The sequence below is a fragment of the Apodemus sylvaticus genome, chromosome 8 (genome assembly GCF_947179515.1).
Source record: "Apodemus sylvaticus chromosome 8, mApoSyl1.1, whole genome shotgun sequence".
NCBI classification, from domain to species: Eukaryota; Metazoa; Chordata; class Mammalia; order Rodentia; family Muridae; genus Apodemus; species Apodemus sylvaticus.
Genome location: NC_067479.1, coordinates 84385002 through 84404898, shown reverse-complemented (window position 1 = coordinate 84404898; position 19897 = coordinate 84385002). Strand labels below are relative to the sequence as shown.

The 19897-nt window shown below is 46.1% G+C and overlaps 2 protein-coding genes across 3 annotated transcripts in view; both read left to right on the top strand.

Moving 5' to 3' along the window:
* Cfap70 (cilia and flagella associated protein 70) overlaps positions 1–15156 on the top strand; it is a 54480-nt gene extending 39324 nt beyond the window's left edge. The window contains exons 17-28 of the mRNA XM_052189820.1: positions 725–858; positions 948–1063; positions 1459–1671; positions 5438–5506; positions 5874–6032; positions 6665–6786; positions 8379–8531; positions 9313–9474; positions 11982–12071; positions 14117–14218; positions 14454–14501; positions 14733–15156. Of these exons, the coding sequence (XP_052045780.1) occupies positions 725–858; positions 948–1063; positions 1459–1671; positions 5438–5506; positions 5874–6032; positions 6665–6786; positions 8379–8531; positions 9313–9474; positions 11982–12071; positions 14117–14218; positions 14454–14501; positions 14733–14813 (1449 nt within the window). The 3' untranslated portion in view covers positions 14814–15156. The remainder of the gene's footprint in view (positions 1–724; positions 859–947; positions 1064–1458; positions 1672–5437; positions 5507–5873; positions 6033–6664; positions 6787–8378; positions 8532–9312; positions 9475–11981; positions 12072–14116; positions 14219–14453; positions 14502–14732) is intronic.
* A 550-nt stretch (positions 15157–15706) lies between these two features.
* On the top strand, positions 15707–17822 carry Mrps16 (mitochondrial ribosomal protein S16). 2 transcript variants are annotated; one of them, XM_052189819.1, is made up of 3 exons: positions 15707–15846; positions 16896–17156; positions 17592–17822. In XM_052189819.1, exons 1-3 carry the CDS (start codon positions 15834–15836, stop codon positions 17723–17725), a joined length of 408 nt encoding a protein of 135 aa, XP_052045779.1. In that variant the 5' UTR covers positions 15707–15833; the 3' UTR covers positions 17726–17822. The 2 variants fall into 2 exon arrangements, with proteins under 2 accessions (XP_052045779.1, XP_052045778.1); XM_052189818.1 differs by lacking the exon at positions 15707–15846 and adding an exon at positions 15858–16152.
* Positions 17823–19897: the final 2075 nt, after the last annotated feature.

Below are 19897 nucleotides of genomic sequence, written 5' to 3'. Positions count from 1 at the left end.
AGTGATTCTATGTTTAACTCTTTAAGGATTTCTGTTGTTGACAGGACCCTGTGTGTAGGCTACTCTGGTCAGCATTGACATCGTAACAACACGAAATCTTCCCCTCCTAACCTGAACTTGGGATAGCTTTCCATATAGTCATGTTTTCTTTCATTTCTTTTGTCTTTTTCTTTTCCTTTTTGGGGGTAGTGTTTTTGGTTTTGGGAGACAGGGTTTCTCACTGTAGCCCTGGCTGTCCTGGAACTCACTCTCTACAGCAGGCTGGCCTCAAACTCAGAGATTTGCCTGTCTCTGCCTCCCAAATGCTGGGACTAAAGGCTTGAGATACTATACCTGGACAATTTCTTTAAGCCATGTTTATAGTTTTCATTTACACAAAGCATCCTTTTTCTTGCATTTATAGATAATTGTATATATTTGCCATCTCAAGATTATGATAGCAATTATTACCTATGGGCTGACACAATAAAGAGAGTCTTTAGTTCTTAAGGTATTGGTTGAGTTTAGGAATAAAATCTCTTGAGGATTTGATTTTTTTAAGTCATGTCTGTAAAGCTAGAATAAGTATTTTAGGCATCTGGGTCCTGTGTAAGCAAAAGAAAAGTGGTATTTTGGGCTTTCATAGAAAGTATGGTATCTATGGAACGTCTACTGTGTTATATGCATAAAACGTAGGGTGCAGTATTGCAGTAACCGTGTCTCTCCCGACACTGTGTACACCTAGAGGCTGGTACGGGAGCCCCAGAACCTGGAGAACTGGCTGGATTACGGTGCTTTCTGCCTCCTCACTGAGGACAACATCAAAGCGCAGGAATGTTTCCGCAAAGCGCTTTCTCTGAACGAGAGTCATATTCACAGGTAGACGAGAAGGAGGGATGGATGCCTGTCTGTGTTCCATTGAAGCAGCATGGGACCAGACCGCTAACCGTGTGCGTGTCTCTCCCCAGCTTGTTGCTGTGTGGTGTCCTGGCTGTCTTGTTGGAGAACTATGAGCAAGCAGAGATCTTCTTTGAGGATGCTACATGCTTGGAACCTACCAATGTTATTGCCTGGACTTTACTCGGTATGCTGTTTCCCTGTGATGTGCATGTGGATGTGGGGTGGGGAAACCCCATCTGGAGATCCTTTTTCCCTATTTACTGAGGATGTGGGTTTTTTTTTTTAAGATAGATTTATTTATTTATTTGTAAGTACACCGTAGCTGTCTTCAGACACACCAGAAGAGGGTGTAAGATCTCATTACAGATGGTTGTGAGCCACCATGTGGTTGCTGGGATTTGAACTCAGAACCTTCAGAAAGAGCAGTCTGTGCTCTTAACCTCTGAACCATCTCTCCAGCCCAGGATGTGGTTTTTAAACGCGAGTAAAACAAATGTGGCAGAGAGAAATAAAATGTACCCATTCTTCATCTGTGATGTGGGAAGTCAGCCCTTTCTCTCAGCTTCTTTCCTTCCTCAGGACTGTTCTATGAAATTCAGAATAATGACATTCGAATGGAAATGGCATTTCATGAGGCCTTCAAACAGCTTCAGGCACGAACCCTCCAAACAAAGCTAAAGAGCACTGCGACCGTAGAGAACGTTGAAGAAGGGGTGAAAGTCGAGCCCAGTTTTGGCCCCTGGGGCGTCATACAGGAATCCTCCACAGCCATCAAATCAGAGGGCCTAACAGGTAGGAGTGGCCACTGGAAACTTAACTGTCCTCAGGGACAGGACTTGGGACAACGTAGTCACCAAGTCAGTGTTTGTTCAGCAAATACTGAAACTTGTAGCTATTTCAGCACTATCAGGAGACATACCTCGTTTATTAATAACTCATCACCTGAGACCTGGTCTGAAGTGTCTGTTGATATTGATTTTCATACTGTATAAGATTTACACCCTTCATAAATATTCCTTAAAAACAGGTATTGTTTTGAACACATTAAAATGTGTCTCCTCTCTCCTTTTCTCCCTACCATGTAATTTTTAAGTGTATTTATTCATCCAACCCATTTTCCCTCCCCTGTTTTCTATTCCGGTGTATTTTAAAGATTTGGGGGTTTTTTACTTTGTAAGTGTGTGAGCACGGCTCACCAGTTTGTGCATCTCAGGCAGCAGGTCTCCACAGAGCTCCGATGCCGGGGCTGGATTACAGCACATCGGTTGCTGACAGATGTGGGTGCCGGGAATCAAACCTGGGTCCCCTGCAGGAGTGGGGAGTGGTTGCAGGCACGGAGCCTTCTCTCCCGCTGCTTTCCATGTATTTTTAGGAAATCAGTCACTCTGATGTGTTTTCTAATCTGTGTCTCTGCTTGTGTAGCTCTTGCACGTGGGTGCATTGTATGCTCTGTAGACATACAAATGTTAAGGTTGCCTGAGGAAATTTCTATTGAAATTTCATAAGCCACACACACATGAGGCTAGTTTATGTTCTATCAGCACATAGAACACAGTGGAGACGATGACATGCTCACACCCCCCTGTGATGCCTTCCTTCTGCCCCCACGTCAAGGTAACCCCTGTGCTCACTGAGGAGGGACTTGCAGCTTAGAAACGTCAAGGTACACCCGTTGTGGTTTTATTTGGGTCGGGAGGCATATGTGCACTGGCACTCGGGCTGGACAGAGGACAGCCTTGGGGAGTCAGGACTCCGTCCCAGCACCACGTGGGTTCCTAGGACGGAACTCAGGCCTTTAGGCTTAAGCCAGGTGCCTCTACCCGCTGAGCCATATAAGCAGCCCAGATTTGTTGGTTTTTAAGTTTTAGAATTCTAGAAATAGTCTAGAATGTTTTTAGAGTTAATTAGTATGTGCTTTTTGGTCTGATTTTTTAATTTATTATTGTTGTTGTTGTTGTTGTTGTTGCTGTTGTTTTTCAAGACAGGGTTTCTCTGTGTAGCCCTGGCTCTCCTGAAACTCACTCTGTAGATCAAGCTGGCCTCGAACTCAGAAATCTGCCTGCCTCTGCCTCCCAAGTGCTGGGATTAAAGGTGTGCACCACCACCGCCTGGCTTTTTTTTTTTTTTTTTTAACTAAGCATAATTATCTTGAGGTTTTTCCATGGTGTACTGACTGTCCTGGCAACCTCTCTTTACTGCCACACTGCACCCTGGTATAGAGAGAACATCCACTGCTCACCTCTGGTCACCTGTCACTTTGTGTTCGGTTGTTTTCATTTTGGAACTATTGAGCTAAAGCTACCCAGAACATTAGGTCCAGATTTTTGCATGGGTAGACTCAGTTCTCTCCTGTAAACACCTAGGAACTCACTGCAGAGACTATGGATTATCAGTGATATGGTTTTTATTTTCTAAATATTTGGAGGTTTCTCCATAGATCCTTGATTTTTATTTATAACATAATCACATTGTACCCGGAAATTAAATTTTCTCTAAGTAGAATCCTTCAAAAATACTGAAACTTGTTCTATGGGCCAGCAGACAGTCTGTTCTGATAAATATCCTTGACAAATACAATGCTCTACAGATGTCAGTGGGATGTTGTGGCCAGTGTACTTCAGTTCTATACCCCTTATAATTCTTTATCTTTGAAGTTTAGGAATAACTCTTTTAAAGAAAAACATTTCATTGGAGTTGGATTACAGTTAAGAGGTGCAGTTCAGTCCATTATCGTCATGACAGGAAGCATGGCAGCGTACAGGCAGACATGGCAACGGAGAAGGAGCTGAGTTCTCCATCTGGATCAACAGGCAGCAGGAAGAGACTGCCACACTGAGCCTGGCTTGAGCCTCTGAGACCTCAGCACCCACCCCCCAGTGACACACTTCCTCCAGCGAGGCCACACTGCGAGTGCCGCTCCTTACAGGCTTCTGGGGGCCATTTTTATTCAAACCACCACACCAGGGTTTCACTTAGTGACACAGGCTAGTCTTGAACTTGCTGTGTATCTCAAACTAGCTTTGAATTTGCTGTCATTCAGTCTTGTCCCCCAAGTACTGGGATCATAGGCACAGACACGGGTCATCATGCCTGGCTGTAGTTTAGTTTTATAATCTTTATTCTTTGTATAATATTTTCTGCAAATTCAAACTGCAAATCCAAGTCTTACATTTGGATCTCTAGAAAATTGATTTTAAAATATTCTGAAACGAGAGCATTGCCCTTTATTTTTTTGGTTTGGATAGGGATATAGTTTTCTCAGCGGTCTCTCCCAAGCCCATTATTTCCCCTGTGAGGTGGGGAATACATTCCTAAACCCTGACATTGTCATTCTGTCATACTTGTCAGGGGTAACCACATAGACATGAAAGCATTGCTTCCATAGCTTCTGCGGCTGTGGTTCTGGGCGATGCCTTGATAACTGGTATATCAAGTTCTCTCAGTTAACTGTGGCTTAACTGTGTACGGATCATTATTTCTCTGTATGGATTTTCTAGGGAATTTATTTAGTGAATCTTTAAAATGTACTTATAATTTTTATTTGGACTATATTAAAATTACAGATTAAGCCAGGTGGTGGTGCTGCACGCCTTTAATCCCAGCAGTTGGGAAGCTGAGGCAGGCGTTATTTCTGAGTTCGAGGTCAGCCTGGCCTACAGAGTGAGTTCCAGGACAGCCAGGGCTACACAGAGAAACCCTGTCTCGAAAAACAAAACAAAACAAAATTACAGATTAGCTGAGGGATAATTAACATTTTTCATGTTAGCCCATTCTGTCCTATGTGGCGATGACATCTCCAATTAGCAAGTTTTCTTCTTATTCTTTTAGTAACATTTTATCTAATGAGGCCTTGTTTAGTAAACAAAATTTCTAGTCATTTCTAGGTTCTAGATAGTTTTTATTGGACTTGTATGTGGAAGCCTCCCCCCCCTCCTTTTTAACCCTAACAAATTTGTGATTTTTGTTGTTTCTTAAAATTTTGAGGGTGAGCTGGGCATGGTGTCTCACACTTTTAATCACAGTACTCAGGAGGCAGAGAGAGGCAGGTGGATCTCTGAGGCCACGGGGCCAGCCTGGTCTACAGAACAAATCCCAGGGTAGCCAGGGCTACACAAAGAAACCCTGTTTTGAAAAAATAAAAAACCACCAACCAAATCTCTATGACTGATAGCGCCCACCAGTAAACAGTTTTACCTTCTTCCCTCCCAGAGCTCGTGCCGCAATCGTCTTTAAATGCTTTGCCGTATTTTTAATTATATGTGTCGGCTGTGTGCACACGACTCCAGGGGCTTGTGGAGGGATCCGATCCCCCAACTGTCCCAGCATCCGGGAGACATCTGACCTGGGTGCTGGGAACCAACCGAGCGGGTCCACCTGGAGCTTGTCTTCTAAGCCCAGAGCCCCTTCTCCAGCGCCCACATTACCTCTCTGTTCCCCCCAATGCTGTCACAATTTCCGGTAGCTTTCATCTCATGCGTCTGAAGTTACTGAGGTGTTTTTTTTTTTCTTCTTCTTCTTCTTGTAAGAAATTACCACAAGGTTTTTCTTTGTCATTTAGGGATGAGACCCAGGAGCTCGCACCTGCTGAGTCCCCGCCCCACCGTGGAGCTGCAATCTCAACACCAAGGTTCTTTTGTTGTCTTACTTTGTTGTTGTTGTTGTTGTTCCTTTGATGTGGCCTCTTTTTCTCTCTTCGAAGTGGGAAGTGCCTTATGGGGACCCATTTCCCTCTCTCACCTTTACCTCCCAGTCCCTGTCTTCCCACATCTTATACATTCAGCTCCATTGCCTACTTGCGAAGTCACTATGGCTGGGACTGAGGGCCCTGGGCTCAAAGGGATGGAAGGTGTCTATACTCCTTACTCACAATGCCCTCTAGCCTGTTCCTTCAGTGTTTGGGGGATGTCTGTTTTATTGTTTGCACATCTTCTCTCCTATAACCTTTCGATGCCAGAAAGAGGAATCTCCTTTCCATCAAAATATAATCTGTTTAGGACCAAACACTGCTTTGTCCAGTCTAGACGAGTTTTTGGAGGAATCGTCTAAGGCACAGTCTGACTCACAAGACCCAATAATCCCAGTACAGACTCTGGAATCTTCCCTAGCCCAGAAATCATCCAATGTGCTATTAAAGGAGCTGACATCAAAAAAAGGTGAGTAGGAGTCAATATTTCCCCTGGAAAGAGGGGCGCAAACCAACTGGGAGAATATAAAGACTCTTAGGATTGTAGGTGTGGCGGTCCTAAAGTGTTTGAAGCTGCACTGACCACACTTCATATTAGTCTAGTATCTGAATTCTAAACCCCGTGCTGGGATTTCTCTGATAAGTGTGGATTTTAATTGTGTTCACACAAGTAGCTAATAGAACTATAATTTTCCAATGAGTCTTCATTTCCAGAATAGCTATATGTTGTGTTTCAAACCTGAGGAGGTCTAACTACTTCTTTAAATTAATTGGTTAAGTGTGTGTGTGTGTGTGTGTGTATGTGTGTGTGTGATAGAGGTCAGAACTCAGGCCTTTGCTGATTGATTCATCTCTCCAGGACCCTTTGAATAGTTTCGAAGGCCACTTCATTTGGTTGTGGTTTGTCTTAGAACCCCCAGTGTACCTGGCTTGATGGCTTTTGAGACCACTTTCTACATCACAACTAGAAATATATTACTTTCCAGATCCTGGTTTTTATCTCATCTGAGATCGGAATCTCCTCCCTACCTTATTCATATGACTGGGTCTCTGGCCTTTTCTATTTGCATATGGTCTTCTATCCTGTTGATCTATTTCCAGAAACATCAAAATGCCAAGGCTCATCGGCCTTTTTCCCTCCTACCCACCATGCTATTCCCCAACCTCCTGTGACGATCTTCATGGAAACCATTCGCTTCCTGATGAAAGTCAACGCCGTACAGGTCAGAATGTTTGGGAACTGGTACATGGACGGAGGATTTCCGTGCACCACGCATTCTATCCACAGCAGTGTCGTATGAACTTAAACATGTGTGCAGCAGAAACCAAACATACGTTTTCAGTGCTGGAGGTTGAGCTGGAGACCTCGTTCATGGAGAGCACGCATTCCTCCTCTGAGCTCTCTCACTCCTCAGACGTCCTGTCCACGGCATCTCTTCCCAAATGCAGGGACGATCCAAGCCCCGAGCACCCTCTGCAGGTGCTATCCGCAGCCCACACTGAGAAGCCTGTTCCCCACAGAAGCCAGCAGAACAAAATCAGACTCTTACGTGTCACCGTAGCCTGACTTCTTTCTTGTTTAGAACATTTTTACATTTACTTACTTATGAGGAGGCACATGCATGTGAGGTCAAAGGACAACTTGTATAAATCAGTCTTCTCCTCCCACCGTGTGGGTTTTGGGGATCAAGCTCAGGTCATCTGGCTTGGCAGCAGGGACCTTTACCCACCGAGCCATCTTGTCAGCCCCTGAGCCTTTTCTTTTAGGACCTATGAGCATGGGATTCATAAGCATGTGATCATACCCCTTTTTCCCCACAATGTCCTGACCAACTGAAGACAGATATGCAGTGCCATGAGAGAAAGGATTAAGATAGTAAATGATTTTAATTGTAAAACTAGGTTATAGGTCTGGCAAGGTGGCTTAGTGGGTAAAGGGACTTGCGACCAAGTCTGATGACTTGAGGTTTGATGCCTAGAACCCAAATGGCGGAAGAAGAGAACCAACTCTTGCATAAGCTATTCTTTTACCCCTGGTGGAGTTGACGCCGAGCCTTCAAATATATGTGTCCCTTGAGGGCGTGCAATATCAAGGGTTATGAACCAGGCGGGACTGGACCACACTCGACACGAACCCTTCCCAGCAGTGAATAAATGCACACACACACATACACACACACCCGGGTCAGTCTCAGGAGGCAGGAAGGGAGAACAATCTTGCCAGTGCAGTTTCCTGGGAAAGTGCACATAAAGCTTCTGTATCACAGACTAAGACTAGAATGGACTACAAAAGCTGGGGAGGGAGGGCCACAGGCAGATCTGACTGCACCAGATTTGCAAGTCCTATGAGGGACTGGGAATAAAGAGCCCCAAATGCCTTGGTAAACATAAATGTTTGGTGCTATGGCAAAAGCAGCAATGCATGTTTGTGAAATCCCAAGTCTTAGCACATTAGAAAGGAAGGTTTTGTTTCATTACGAGTTTCCGTAAAATGTCAACTGCTTGGAAATGTTACTTCAAGTGTAAGCAGGGAGGTTGGTGACGTGCCTTTGCCTGCACCTCCTCCTAAGTGCAGTCTGAATCTCAGGCTCATGGCCACAAGGCCTGCACCGTGCAGCGCTGCACTGGAAACGCTGGTGTTTGCTGATGGAGTACCTTGTGGCTTCCCTCGTTCCCATGCCTCTGCAGATGATCGTTCTGCCCAAGGACGCCCCTCACTGTTTGCCATCAGAGCCCCACTCCCTCCACCCTAACAGCTAGTCGACTAACATGGTGCAGCCATTCTTACGTTCTTTACCCCTGGGTTTCCTTGCAGTTTGTGCACAGAGTGCTGGCGCATGAGCTGCTATGCCCCCAGGGAGGACCCAGTTGTGAGTATTACTTGGTTCTGGCCCAGACACACCTGCTCAAGAAGGACTTTGCCAAGACAGAGGAGTACCTGCAGCAAGCAGCGCAGATGGACTACCTGGTACTGATTTTCCTAGAGAAGGCGTCGAATGGGAGAAGGAAGGGGCGGGCAGGCTTTGCTGGAACGGAGAAAAAGGCGATGAAGCTGCTTGGGAGAGGGAGCCCAAGAGCTAGAAGTCAGCATAGGCAGCGACATGATCCGTCCAACAATAAGTAAAACAGACGCGCGCGCGGCGCCACCTCACAGGGAGCCTTCTGGCTTGCATTCGTGCGTGCATACTTATGTGTGTATTTGGTTTTTGTAAGCAATCATGAGTTCTACGCAAGGTAAAGAACAGATAGGCAATCATTTAGCTGGAGTTGCTCATTATTTCAAGTTTCTAGATTTTTCTTTGCTCCTAATAGCATCATCCTGATTATAGTTGAGTGTTTGTCTTAATGTCCACCCCAAAGACAAAATGGCTTTGGAGGAATACAAGAATGAGCGCATGCCCTCCTGGGCAAATTCACCCACATGACCAAAACGATTCTCTCCGTATTCCTGCTCTTAGGAGGGAAAGGGGGAAAATGTTCTTATCTAAATTTATTTTTTTTTAAAGATTTATTTATTTATCTATTATATGTAAGTACACCGTAGCTGTCTTCAGACACACCAGAAGAGGGGTCAGATCTCATTACAGATGGTTGCTGGGGTTTGAACTCAGGACCTTCGGGAGAGCAGTCAGTGTTCTTAACCGCTGAGCCATCTCACCAGCACCCTTATCTAAATTTAAATGCTTAGTAAAATCTATTAGGGACTTAGATGCCACATCACCCTGCGTGTTCTTTGTCTGCTTCCTCAGAACCCCAACGTCTGGGGTGTGAAAGGCCATCTCTACTTCCTGAGCGGAAACCATGCTGAGGCCAAAGAGTGCTATGAGCGAACTATTAGTTTTGTAGTTGATGCTTCTGAGATGCACTTCATCTTCCTACGCCTGGGACACATCTACCTAGAAGAGAAAGAGGTAAAGGAGAAGAAGGTACCATCCACAGGAAGGACCTGGCAATGGCTACAGAGAAAAGTAGCTCAACGTTGCCCTCTACAGTAACCCGAAGCGCTCCCGGCCTCGTCCTCCCACACCGCATATCCTGTAGCAGAGACCTTCACTTTAGGCAAAACCACATCCATGACTGCACCGCAAAAAAAAAACAAAAAAACAAAAAAACAAAACAAACAAAACAACTCAGGACAAGTCAGGACGAAGCAGAGTTCTGGAGCTTATTAAATAGAAACACAGAATAGCACACCCTTTAGTTAAATGTGATTTGGGGAAGAGAGAGAGTAACCGACTTAAGAGTTAGTGCACATCTCAAATGGCCCTAATGGGATGGCCTTCTCCAGAGAGCATTCTGGATGCCCCTACAATAGCCATATGTAGGGGTCTGGGCTGTCATTTTTAAAAAAGCTTTAATGATTAAGCAAGTTTTTGAAAGCCATGAGTTCCAAATTTAAGTGAACATTATGAGTTGTGGTGCGGGTCAGTGGGTCAGTGGGTCAGTGGGTCAGTGGGTCAGTGGTTACCACATGCTATATACACTCATCCATGGATAACCCTATTGCAGAGGAACCCCAGTCAGATCCCAGCATTTAAATAACGGCTCACAAACATCTACCAGGGCATTCTGATCCCAGCACCCACACCAGGCAGCTCACAACCACCTGTAACTCCAACTTCAGGGGATAAATATTTGTAAAAGAAATCCTTAGCCAAGCAGTGGTGGCACACACTTTTTACCCCACCACTTGGGACACAGAGGCAGGATGGATCTTTGTGAGTTCAAGGCCAACCTGATCTACTGAGCAAGTTCCAGAATAGTCAGGACTATAGAGAGAAAACAGGTCTCGGCAAATGAAACAAAAAAACCAAAGAGCAGCAGTCGTCAAAGAGTGCATTCCCTGCACCCACACCAGGCAGCTCCAAATCACCAGGAACTCCAGTTGCAGGGATCTGACGTCTTCAGCCTGTCCTGGCCTCGCTCGCCCACACAAGCAGACACACATACATGTGGCTTAAAATAAGGCAAATCTTTTTTTTTTTTAAAGGATTTACTTTTGTAAATGAAGTTAACAAAGTTTCATGAGGAGCATCTTTTGGGGTGGGGGTGAGAGAGGAGTAGTCATGAGTTGAACTCAACACTCCCCCCCTCCCCCCAAACAAACACCACCTCCTGTTTTTAGCACCCTTTCTTGTCTCTAAGAAGATAAGCGCTATCTCTGAGAGTCGTGAGTTGAAGCCTCTGACTTCCAGACAGATTCTGGGACAGGGATGTTTCTTTCCTTCTCCACATTTCCTTGACTTTTCCTGCTTCACAGCCATCCTAAAAAGGGCCACATGATCATGACACCTTTATACCAACAGCAAGGCCATGAGTAAGCTGTAGAACCAACCACGTGGGCCCACCTAAGAGTTGCCGCTCTTCTGCCACAGGCGTTTTGACTCCCTTTGTCTTTGTCCCCTTTCCCTTCTTCACCCATAAGTGCCAGATTTTTACTTAGTATATTAAACAACAAGAACATGGAGTCACAACATACGATGATGTACGTGGGAAGGCTAATCCAGGTCTGAGAGAAATCACAACCCTACTGTGGTTTTTCTTTCTAATGTCAGTACAAGCTACCATCTTCAAGGCACTGCTGACCTCGTGGTTACTAGGCAACCAGTTTCTAGGCTGAATGCTCAGGGCCAGTTGTATCCTTTATACAAGAGGAGAAATAAGCCACCTTGTCTTGCTTTGGGAGTTTCACTTTGGAAAGAGACAGGGTCTTGCTGAGGGTGGCTGTGTGCGCCTGTGATCCTAGCGCTCAGGAGGCTTAGGTTACAGGTCACAAGGTTGCTTGAGCTCAGCCTGCTGAAGGTCATCCTGGGCTACACAGCAAGTTTGAGGTCAGTCTGGGCTATATGAGACCCTGTCTTATCCTCAGCCACACTAAAAGGAAAGAAACAATAACTTGACATAAGACCGATCTTGAACTTCTGGACTCAAAAATTCTCTTGCCTCAACTCATAGAAGCTGAGCAGATAGAAACCTAGGCATTGCACCCGGAGGAAAGTTTGATTTTTGAATTTCTGTAAATATCTTCTTTTCTGATAGGGGAACAGGTTCTCAGAGGGACCAGCCATCTCACCACAGGGTGCTGCTTTTAAGTGAAAAGATGTAGTCTATACAGTCCTGACAGAAGTCGAATAACCCACTGTGCTTGCCCAAAATGCCCCGTGTGAGTTCCTCCTGAATCCTTGGGTCTGTCCCAGGTGAAACTAGACCTGTCATTTGGCTTCCTACCCTGGTCCCCCCACCCCCCCACCCCCTGCCTCCTTCCACTCCCCTTGCCACAGCTTTTTTAAAGTATTCATGAAAACATCGTCCAAGGACTCACTCTGTTTCAGAATATTCTGGAGCAAACCTATCCAGAAGCTCACAGTTACCTTAGCAACCCCTGCGTTCGAGGCTTATCGGTACTTTCTTTTGCCAGTATGAAAACGCAAAGAGAACTTACATGCAAGCCTGTAAGAGGTCGCCCTCGTGCCTCACTTGGCTGGGACTAGGAATTGCCTGTTACCGGGTAAGAGAGCAGAGACCCAGACCGGGCCCGGCCTGTGGTCCTCCAAGTGGATTGTGGGTGTCAGTGGGGATGGTGGGATGGTGGTGGGATGGCAGTCGGCTCTAATGAAAAAACTGTCCTTCAAAGTTGTTCATGAACAGAAGCCTGGACTAGGAAACTAAAAATACCTGGGGGGGGGGGGGGGGGGAGAAACAAACAAACCATGAATCTGAGGAATCTGAGACGCAGAGAGGCGGAAGTGAGCTCCCTGGGCCACACAGGCAGCTGTGGCGTCCGTGCCTCCCCCATCACTGTCACCCTGATTTGGCCATCCTTAACTTTAGGTCCTCGTTGCCTTCATTTTTGCCCCAGTGTTAACCTCTGGATCCTTTCTAGACAAATGTTAGACATGAGACATCTCATCTGCAAATCCCTTAACATGGTTACACTTGAATCCAGTTCCTGTCTTGCCTAGCACCAAAGACGGAGTTCTCACATACCCAGGATGCCCTCAGCCTCACTAGATAACCACAGATAACATCGAACTCCAGATCTTTCTCCCTTACCTACCAAAACTGGGATTACAGACATAGGATTTTCTACCTAAGCCATGATGTCCCCAGAGCCCCTGCCGGGGACGGGGACAACACCCCCAGAGCTGTAAGCGCGCCTTTGATCCCAGCACTCAGGAGGCTGAGGCAGGTAGTTCTCTATGAAGCCAAGGACAGCCAGGTCTATACAGTAAGTTCCAGGCCAGCAGGGGCTACAGTGAGACCTTGTCTCAAGAGAAAAAAAAAACAGTTTAAAAAAATAAAAGGTGGTTTCATGTGCATGTACTCTGTCACACCCCATACCTTTATAGCTTTCCATCTTGTGCCTCTAACAAACTCCTCTTTATCCCTCATGGTCCATTTTAGTGATGTTTCTTCTCTGAGGCTATTTTTCTTTAGTCTTAGGGTAGATCTGATACTATTTCTTTGTCTCGCCTCTAGATCACAAGTATGCTTTTGCTATGGAAATATTTACTTTGTAGCACTGTTTATGTATTTGGGTTTTCATTGTATTTGTTTGCGTCTGTACCAGTGAGATCTCTGAGGGTGTCATCTGTGTACGTGCATACATACTTTTGTTCTCAGCATCAAGTCTATTGCTGAGCAGAGAACACAGCTTCAGCAAATGCATGTTTACTGAATACGGTGTCTGCAGGACCTAGGGTGCGAGTCGACACATGGACATGGTCGGAAGGCTGTGCTCTCTCTTTTCCTGGCCTTTGAAACTCACTGTTCTTTTAAAACAGAAAACAAAATCTAGGCCTGGTGGCTCATAAATATAACCCCAATGCCTGACCAGCTGAGGAAGGAAGATAGTTTCAAGTTCAAGGCCAGCCCAAAATACATGAGTTTCAAGCCATGAGTTTCACTAACAGGAAGACTCAGTCTCTAAATAATTTTATAAAAGAAAAAGAAATCAAAAAGAGGGGAGATATATACCTATCATAATCCACCCCCAAAGAATGTCTATTAATAGTTACATAATTATATAGAACGTATAAAATATATGTTACATATAAATTCAGAAACACTGGTGAATTTTGATTTTTTTTTTTAAGCACTGGTATAGGTTGTGGACATCTATTGATTAGATAGCAGTTTCATCTAAGCTGACTTTTGTTGTGTTTTATAAAAAAGAAAAGAGGCCAGGATATGTTTTGGTAGAGGCTCAGTGTGGTGAGGTGGGAGCAGTGCCTCGGTGGGCCCATGCTGAGGTGGCCCTTCCCCCTGAGGGACCAGCCACACGACGGGCACAGTATAGAACAGAGTGCATTTAGGGCATGGGAAGGGGAGTTGAGAAAGGAGTAGAGACAGAGAAAGGCAAAGAGAGAGAGAGAGAGAGAGAGAGAGAGAGAGGAGGGAGGCAGAGAGGGAGCCCCTATTATAGTGAACCAGGCATACCTAGCTATTGCCAGGTAACTGTGGGGTGGAGTCTAGAAGAAATGCTAACAAGTCTACTTGGCTTAAGTGACCACCACTTTGGATGGTGTCTCCTAACTCTCTCTCTCTCCCAAGCTGGAGGAGCTCACTGAAGCCGAGGACGCCCTGTCTGAAGCCAATGCATTGAATAACTGCAACGCCGAGGTGTGGGCCTATCTGGCGCTGGTCTGCCTGAAAGTGAGTGTTTCTTATTGTCTCTTCACAAAGCCCTCTTAGGGATCAGGTGAAGGCGCAACTGGGAAAGAAAGGTCAGCTGGGTATTTACACGTAAGAGAAGTTTGATAAGCTCTAGATTTGTCACTGTACTGATGACAAAGGAGATGTCCGTCTTGGGACTTCCTCCTTGAGGTGAATGTGCTCAGGAATCACCTCTCCACAGTTCCCTATGAGAGATGTGCCGTGCTTCTTTCAGGTTGGACGACAGCTGGAAGCAGAACAGGCCTATAAGTACACGGTAAAGGTAAGAGACGGATGCCTGCCGTTCTGAGCGTTCTCACAGCCTGCGAGAGTGCGCAGTGCTTGATGGGCTGTCACCCACGGAACCATTCTAATTCTTTATGAGAGCTTCCATGGTGTCGAGAATATAGGAGAGGCCCATCCCGTCCCTGCAAATCTGGAGCCTCATAATTTAGGGGTCTTCAAAGACACATGGTGCATCGGACCTAACTTCTTCCCTGTCTTGTTTCTGCAGCTGAAACTGAAAGACCAGGCTCTTCTTGAAGAAATCCACACTGTACAGGAAATGGTTGGCTTTGGAAATCCATCTTTCTGACAGCCTTACAAGTGGATATTTAATATGGAACCCAAGCATCTTTCTTTCCCAAATTGTCACCAGATGAAACCTGTCCATTCCCCCCACCCCTTTAGTAGTTGGCTGTTAGATTACAAGTAGATATTTAATATGGAACCCCACACATCTTTCCTTCCCAAATTGTCACCAGATGAAACCTACCCATTCCCCCAACCCCTTTAGTTGTTGGCCTGTTACATTATAAGTGGATATTTAATATGGAACTCCAAGCATATTTCCTTCCCAAATTGTCACCAGATGAAACCTGCCCATTCTTCCGACTCCTTTAGTTGTTGGCTGTTGATCACATTAAAAACAAAAACAAAAAAACCCAAAATTTATGTTTCTGGAGTCATATGTATACCACATTGTGTTTTATATGCTCTTATGTAATCATGTAACTCATTAATAGCCATTATTTGTGGGTAGACATATGGCAATAATGGTGTGGCTTCTAGAATTTCTTTTTAAAGTTTATCTTATCACTTTGGAGGTGATTTCGTGGAGGTGCACAATTGCCAAAGTTATTGACCAAAGTTACAGGGGCTTGGGAATTAAGGCAACATCTTGAGGTGGGCTTAGAATACAACTGTGCTGTGTGACTGGGTAAGAGAACAGACGATATTCCCGAGGGTGGGAAGTGTCACAGGATGGACGGGCCTGCAGGGAAGTTAGCATCCTCTTGGACAGGACCGACAGCCTCCCCAGCTCCGCCGGAACTCAGCTACAGACCGCCAGCAGCCCACGCCGACAGACGCGCCTCTTCCGCAGCAGTCAACGATCAGTCCCCGCGCCTCGTCGCACTCCCGTAGGCATTGGAAGAGAAAGCGGAAGGGGCGGGCCGATCGACCGGCTGCTTCCGCAGAGGGCTTCCGGCTCTCGAGTGGTTCCTTCGCCGCGGCGTGTACCTGCACGGCCGCTTGGGGGCGCTCTTCCAGGCTCCGGGCTCCGTGGAGCCGGCCTGTGCAAGGGGACAGCGGAAGAGCGGCTCGCCGAAGCACCATGGTCCACCTCAGTGAGTGCGCGGGCCTTCCGGGCGGGTGTGGGCTGCGGCGACCCGGGCTAGGCGCGGCCACACTGCCTTCCAGGGGAGCTTCTTCTCAGTCCGTTCTGCTTATAACAGTGATCTCACTGTGTAGCTCTGGCTGTCCTGGAACTCGCAGTGTATAGACAGGCTGGCTTCGAACTCCTGCCTAGACAGCCGTTTGCCACTGCCTCCCAGATGTGATGTGATTAAAGGCGTGCGTCACCATGCACAGCCTTTCCTCTCAGCTTTTTACCACAAATCGTAGAAATCGTTTTGCAGACGATGCACCTAAGGGTAAGACAAGGTCATAGCTTAGTAAATGGTGTTAGGGTCCGAGAATTTGGGAGATAATCCAGTATGAAAACCAAGTTTGAACCAGCAAAAGTTTCTTTACTCAAAAAGCTGATATTTCAGGGAGACGGCTGGGTTCGGGATCCAAAAAGTGTCAGTGGGGGACAAGACTGGGCAACCTTTTAAAACCTAAAACCCATGGGGACAGCCAATAGGGTACATGCCAGGTTCTTCATACCTGGCATTTTAAGAGGGTTACTACCGGTCAAGTTCCTCAGATGGCTTTCTTAATAACTTGGCCTGGATTGAGGCCAGCCAATCAGAGCCTATATAGGGGCTGGTGGGTTTCAGTCCGGACCTGGTGCTAACGGACAAGGCATAGGGTGGCGTATTGTGGTCTAAGTTCATATGGGACGACTGGGGCCAGAAGCCATTTCTGGGAATTCAGCTGTTTCTTAGAATTTATCTTAGTACAAAGTGGAGACTGTATACAAGATGGAGTCTCTGAAGGTAAAGTGGCCCCCAACATTGGCAGGCCTGTGTTACGTGTATTTGGAAAAAACCAGGTATGTCCTTTCTGGAGTGGTTAAGAGGAGTTTCACAAACAAGATTGTATCTAAGCTGGATGGATGAGGGCATAGATTGGAAGTAAGAACATTGCGGTAGAAGAAAGAATTGTGCCTTTGCCTTATGTGATCTATTTTGAGTCCTCTGTTTTTGCATCCTAACCAGCTATTTCTCCACAGCAACTGTTTTCTGCAAAGCCTACCACGGAGGCCACCTAACCATACGCCTTGCTTTGGGTGGCTGCACCAACAGGCCTTTTTACCGCATCGTGGCTGCTCACAACAAGTGTCCCAGGGACGGCCGATTTGTGGAGCAGCTGGGCTCCTATGATCCACTGCCCAACAGTCACGGAGAGAAACTGGTCGCCCTCAACCTGGACCGGATCCGGTATTGGCTTGGCTGTGGAGCTCACCTCTCTAAGCCTATGGAGAAACTTCTAGGTAAACCAGCTCTGCCCTTAGCTAACGTAAGAGATGTTACACTGTGGTCCGCTCTGGGATAATGGAAAAGAAGAGTGACTTTTATTCCATCCAAGCTGCTCTGGATAGGAGTGGAAGGTGAAGTGATGTGACTGCCAGTTTTTAATCTGGAGAGCCTCTTTATGACCTCCGTTGGAACACTCCAAGTGACTGGGATTTTGTGCAAAAAAATGGGACAAATGTGTCTTGGGTGCCTGTCAGTCAGTCAGTCTGTCTGTCTGTCTGTCTGTCTTAGTGAGGAGAACGGTGTTAGGAGGTAGGCGGTGAGCTTGGCAATCCCAGAGCCTATTTCTTGTCTATGCTGTGGGTCAGGTGTTGGGTCTCAGTTCCAGGAAGCCGATTCTTGGGAAGCACTGGCATGTGCTACATTAATAATGAGAATCCTGTTGCTTTTAGGTCTGTCTGGCTTTCTCCCCCTGCATCCGATGATGATCACCAACGCTGAGAGACTGCGGAGGAAGAGAGCACGAGACGTCCTCTCGGCGTCTCAGAAAGCAGAGTCAGAGGACAAAGAGACAGAAGCAAGCTGACCTCAGTGACCACAGCTGTGGCCACATGCTCACGGGCCTGTAAAACTTGTGCGTAGTTTCGTATTGGGTTTGAGGATCAATAAATGGAATTTCCTAAGTCACGGTCTTCCGGCATAGCCTGAGCAGGAGTCAGACAGAGGGTTGTTTTTGTCTGGTATTAGAGCTGGATGTAGATACCTACTAGGCTTTCCTGCCCTACCTTGTGGCGTTCAGTGGGTCCAGGGAGGTTTGGGCTTTGGGTTAGGCCCTGGTCACGAGGGCAACTTTACCATCCATTTGCTGGTATCCAGTTCTTTCCTGCTTCCAAGTCTTCAGCCCAGTGTTTTTGGCCCATTCAAATGTTCTTTAAACAGAGTTTTGCTCTGTTTAAACTCCACTCTGGTTGATGTGATATATAGACCAGCATGACCTTGAACTTGTAGCCGTACTCTCCCCCTGTCTCGTACTCTCCCCCTGTCTCGAGTGCCGGGATTACAGGGAGGGCCAACTATTTCCTTAACCACTTGGGATCATCCCAGAGCTCGGGAAGTCATCGCCTTGTTTATTGTCTGTGTTAATGGGGATTTATGTTGTTTCCTTGACACACGGTAGCAGGTTTATAAAGCCTCCCTGTAAAGGCCGCGGTGGAGCACACTGCCTTCGGCTCTTTTGTCTTGTTTGTTTTTCTTTCCTGAGACTGGTTTCTCTGTAATAGAGCTTACTTTGTATGCAGGCTGGCCTTGAACCAGAGAGATCACCTGCCTCTGCCTGCTGAACACTGGAAGGAAGAGCAGTTAGAAGGAAGTTAATCCAAAGCCCCTCACACACTCAACTTTGTGTTGAGATTCTGTTGCTATGTATTATGTATCACAGCTGTGGGTCAGTTACATCCATGTTTACAGATGCCTCATGAGTAGGAAACTTTTATAACAATTTGGGATTCAAACTCTGTATGTCTACCTACAAAGTATTTTCCTACATATGATGTTGCCTATATGAAAGGAAAAATAATAAGACAGCTTTTCCAAACTCTACTTTAAATGTCAGTGGTGAGGCCTAGAAGATGTCCCAGAGGGTAAAAGTGCTTTATTTTTACCTCAGCTCTGAGGTACTGAGTTCAAATCCTTAGAATCCATGTAATAGCTGAACAGGAAGCAAAGAGTCTGCAGTAACAGCACCCTACAGGGACATGGGGGGAGGGTAGAGAGACAAAGGAATCCTCAGACACTCGCAGGTGAGCTGGTGTGCACAGTGGAAAAACAACACAGGACGTCTTGTCTCAAATGAGGTAGAAAGTGAAGACTGGTGAATGTGCACACCTTATACACAGAATGAAGTCTGTGATGGAACTGTGTTTAGGTATCATGAGTTCAGTATGTAAATGACAGGGTGTATGAAATAAAATATGTGTGCCTCACAATGCCCCAGAACAATGGGATTCTACAACTTTAAGCATGAATTACATATTTGCTTTTCAGATGCTGGGTAATCTAAGGCTAAGTTCATAAAGAATGTTCTAGGGCCTGCTAATGCTCTGGCCTATCTTATCTGGGCTCTGAGAATAGTTACTAACAAACGTACACTCAGAGGTGGCTCGCCATCCAGTGTGGCCGCTGCTTTTCCTTCACTGGGCATGAGGGAACTTTGAAAGTAGATAAGAGGAACTGACTTTAGCTGGCTTTGATTTTTAGCTCTGGGGAGGGGGAAAAGCCAAAGAAGCACTGAAAATATGAAATATAAAATGAGAGGATGCGTCAATGCCATAGGTTCATCGATGTGTAAGGGGACTGGAGCAGTCAAGTGGGATTAACTCTGTGCTCCAAAGATTCACATCCCGTGAGATGAGAGGCATTCTTAAAAGTGCTTTGTGTATTTTGTTTGATACAGGCTTATCCATGCATGGACTGAGGGATTCATCCCAGAGGAAGGCATCTGAACCTATAATTGTACTCTTGAGTATCACGTTAAGAAAACAAAACACATTAACCTTTGGGTTGAACACGTTAAGTTTCCCAACTTTGGTACATGACCACTTGTATTACATTTTCCTTATTTTGTATGATTGTGTGTGTGTGTGTGTGTGCGCGCGTGCGTGCGCCAGGTATGGCGGCATGCCCTGCAACCCGCTGAGCATCCTCGCCAGCCCGAGCAACCGCTCTCTATTGGGAAAACTTTCTGTCTGTTGTGTACTTT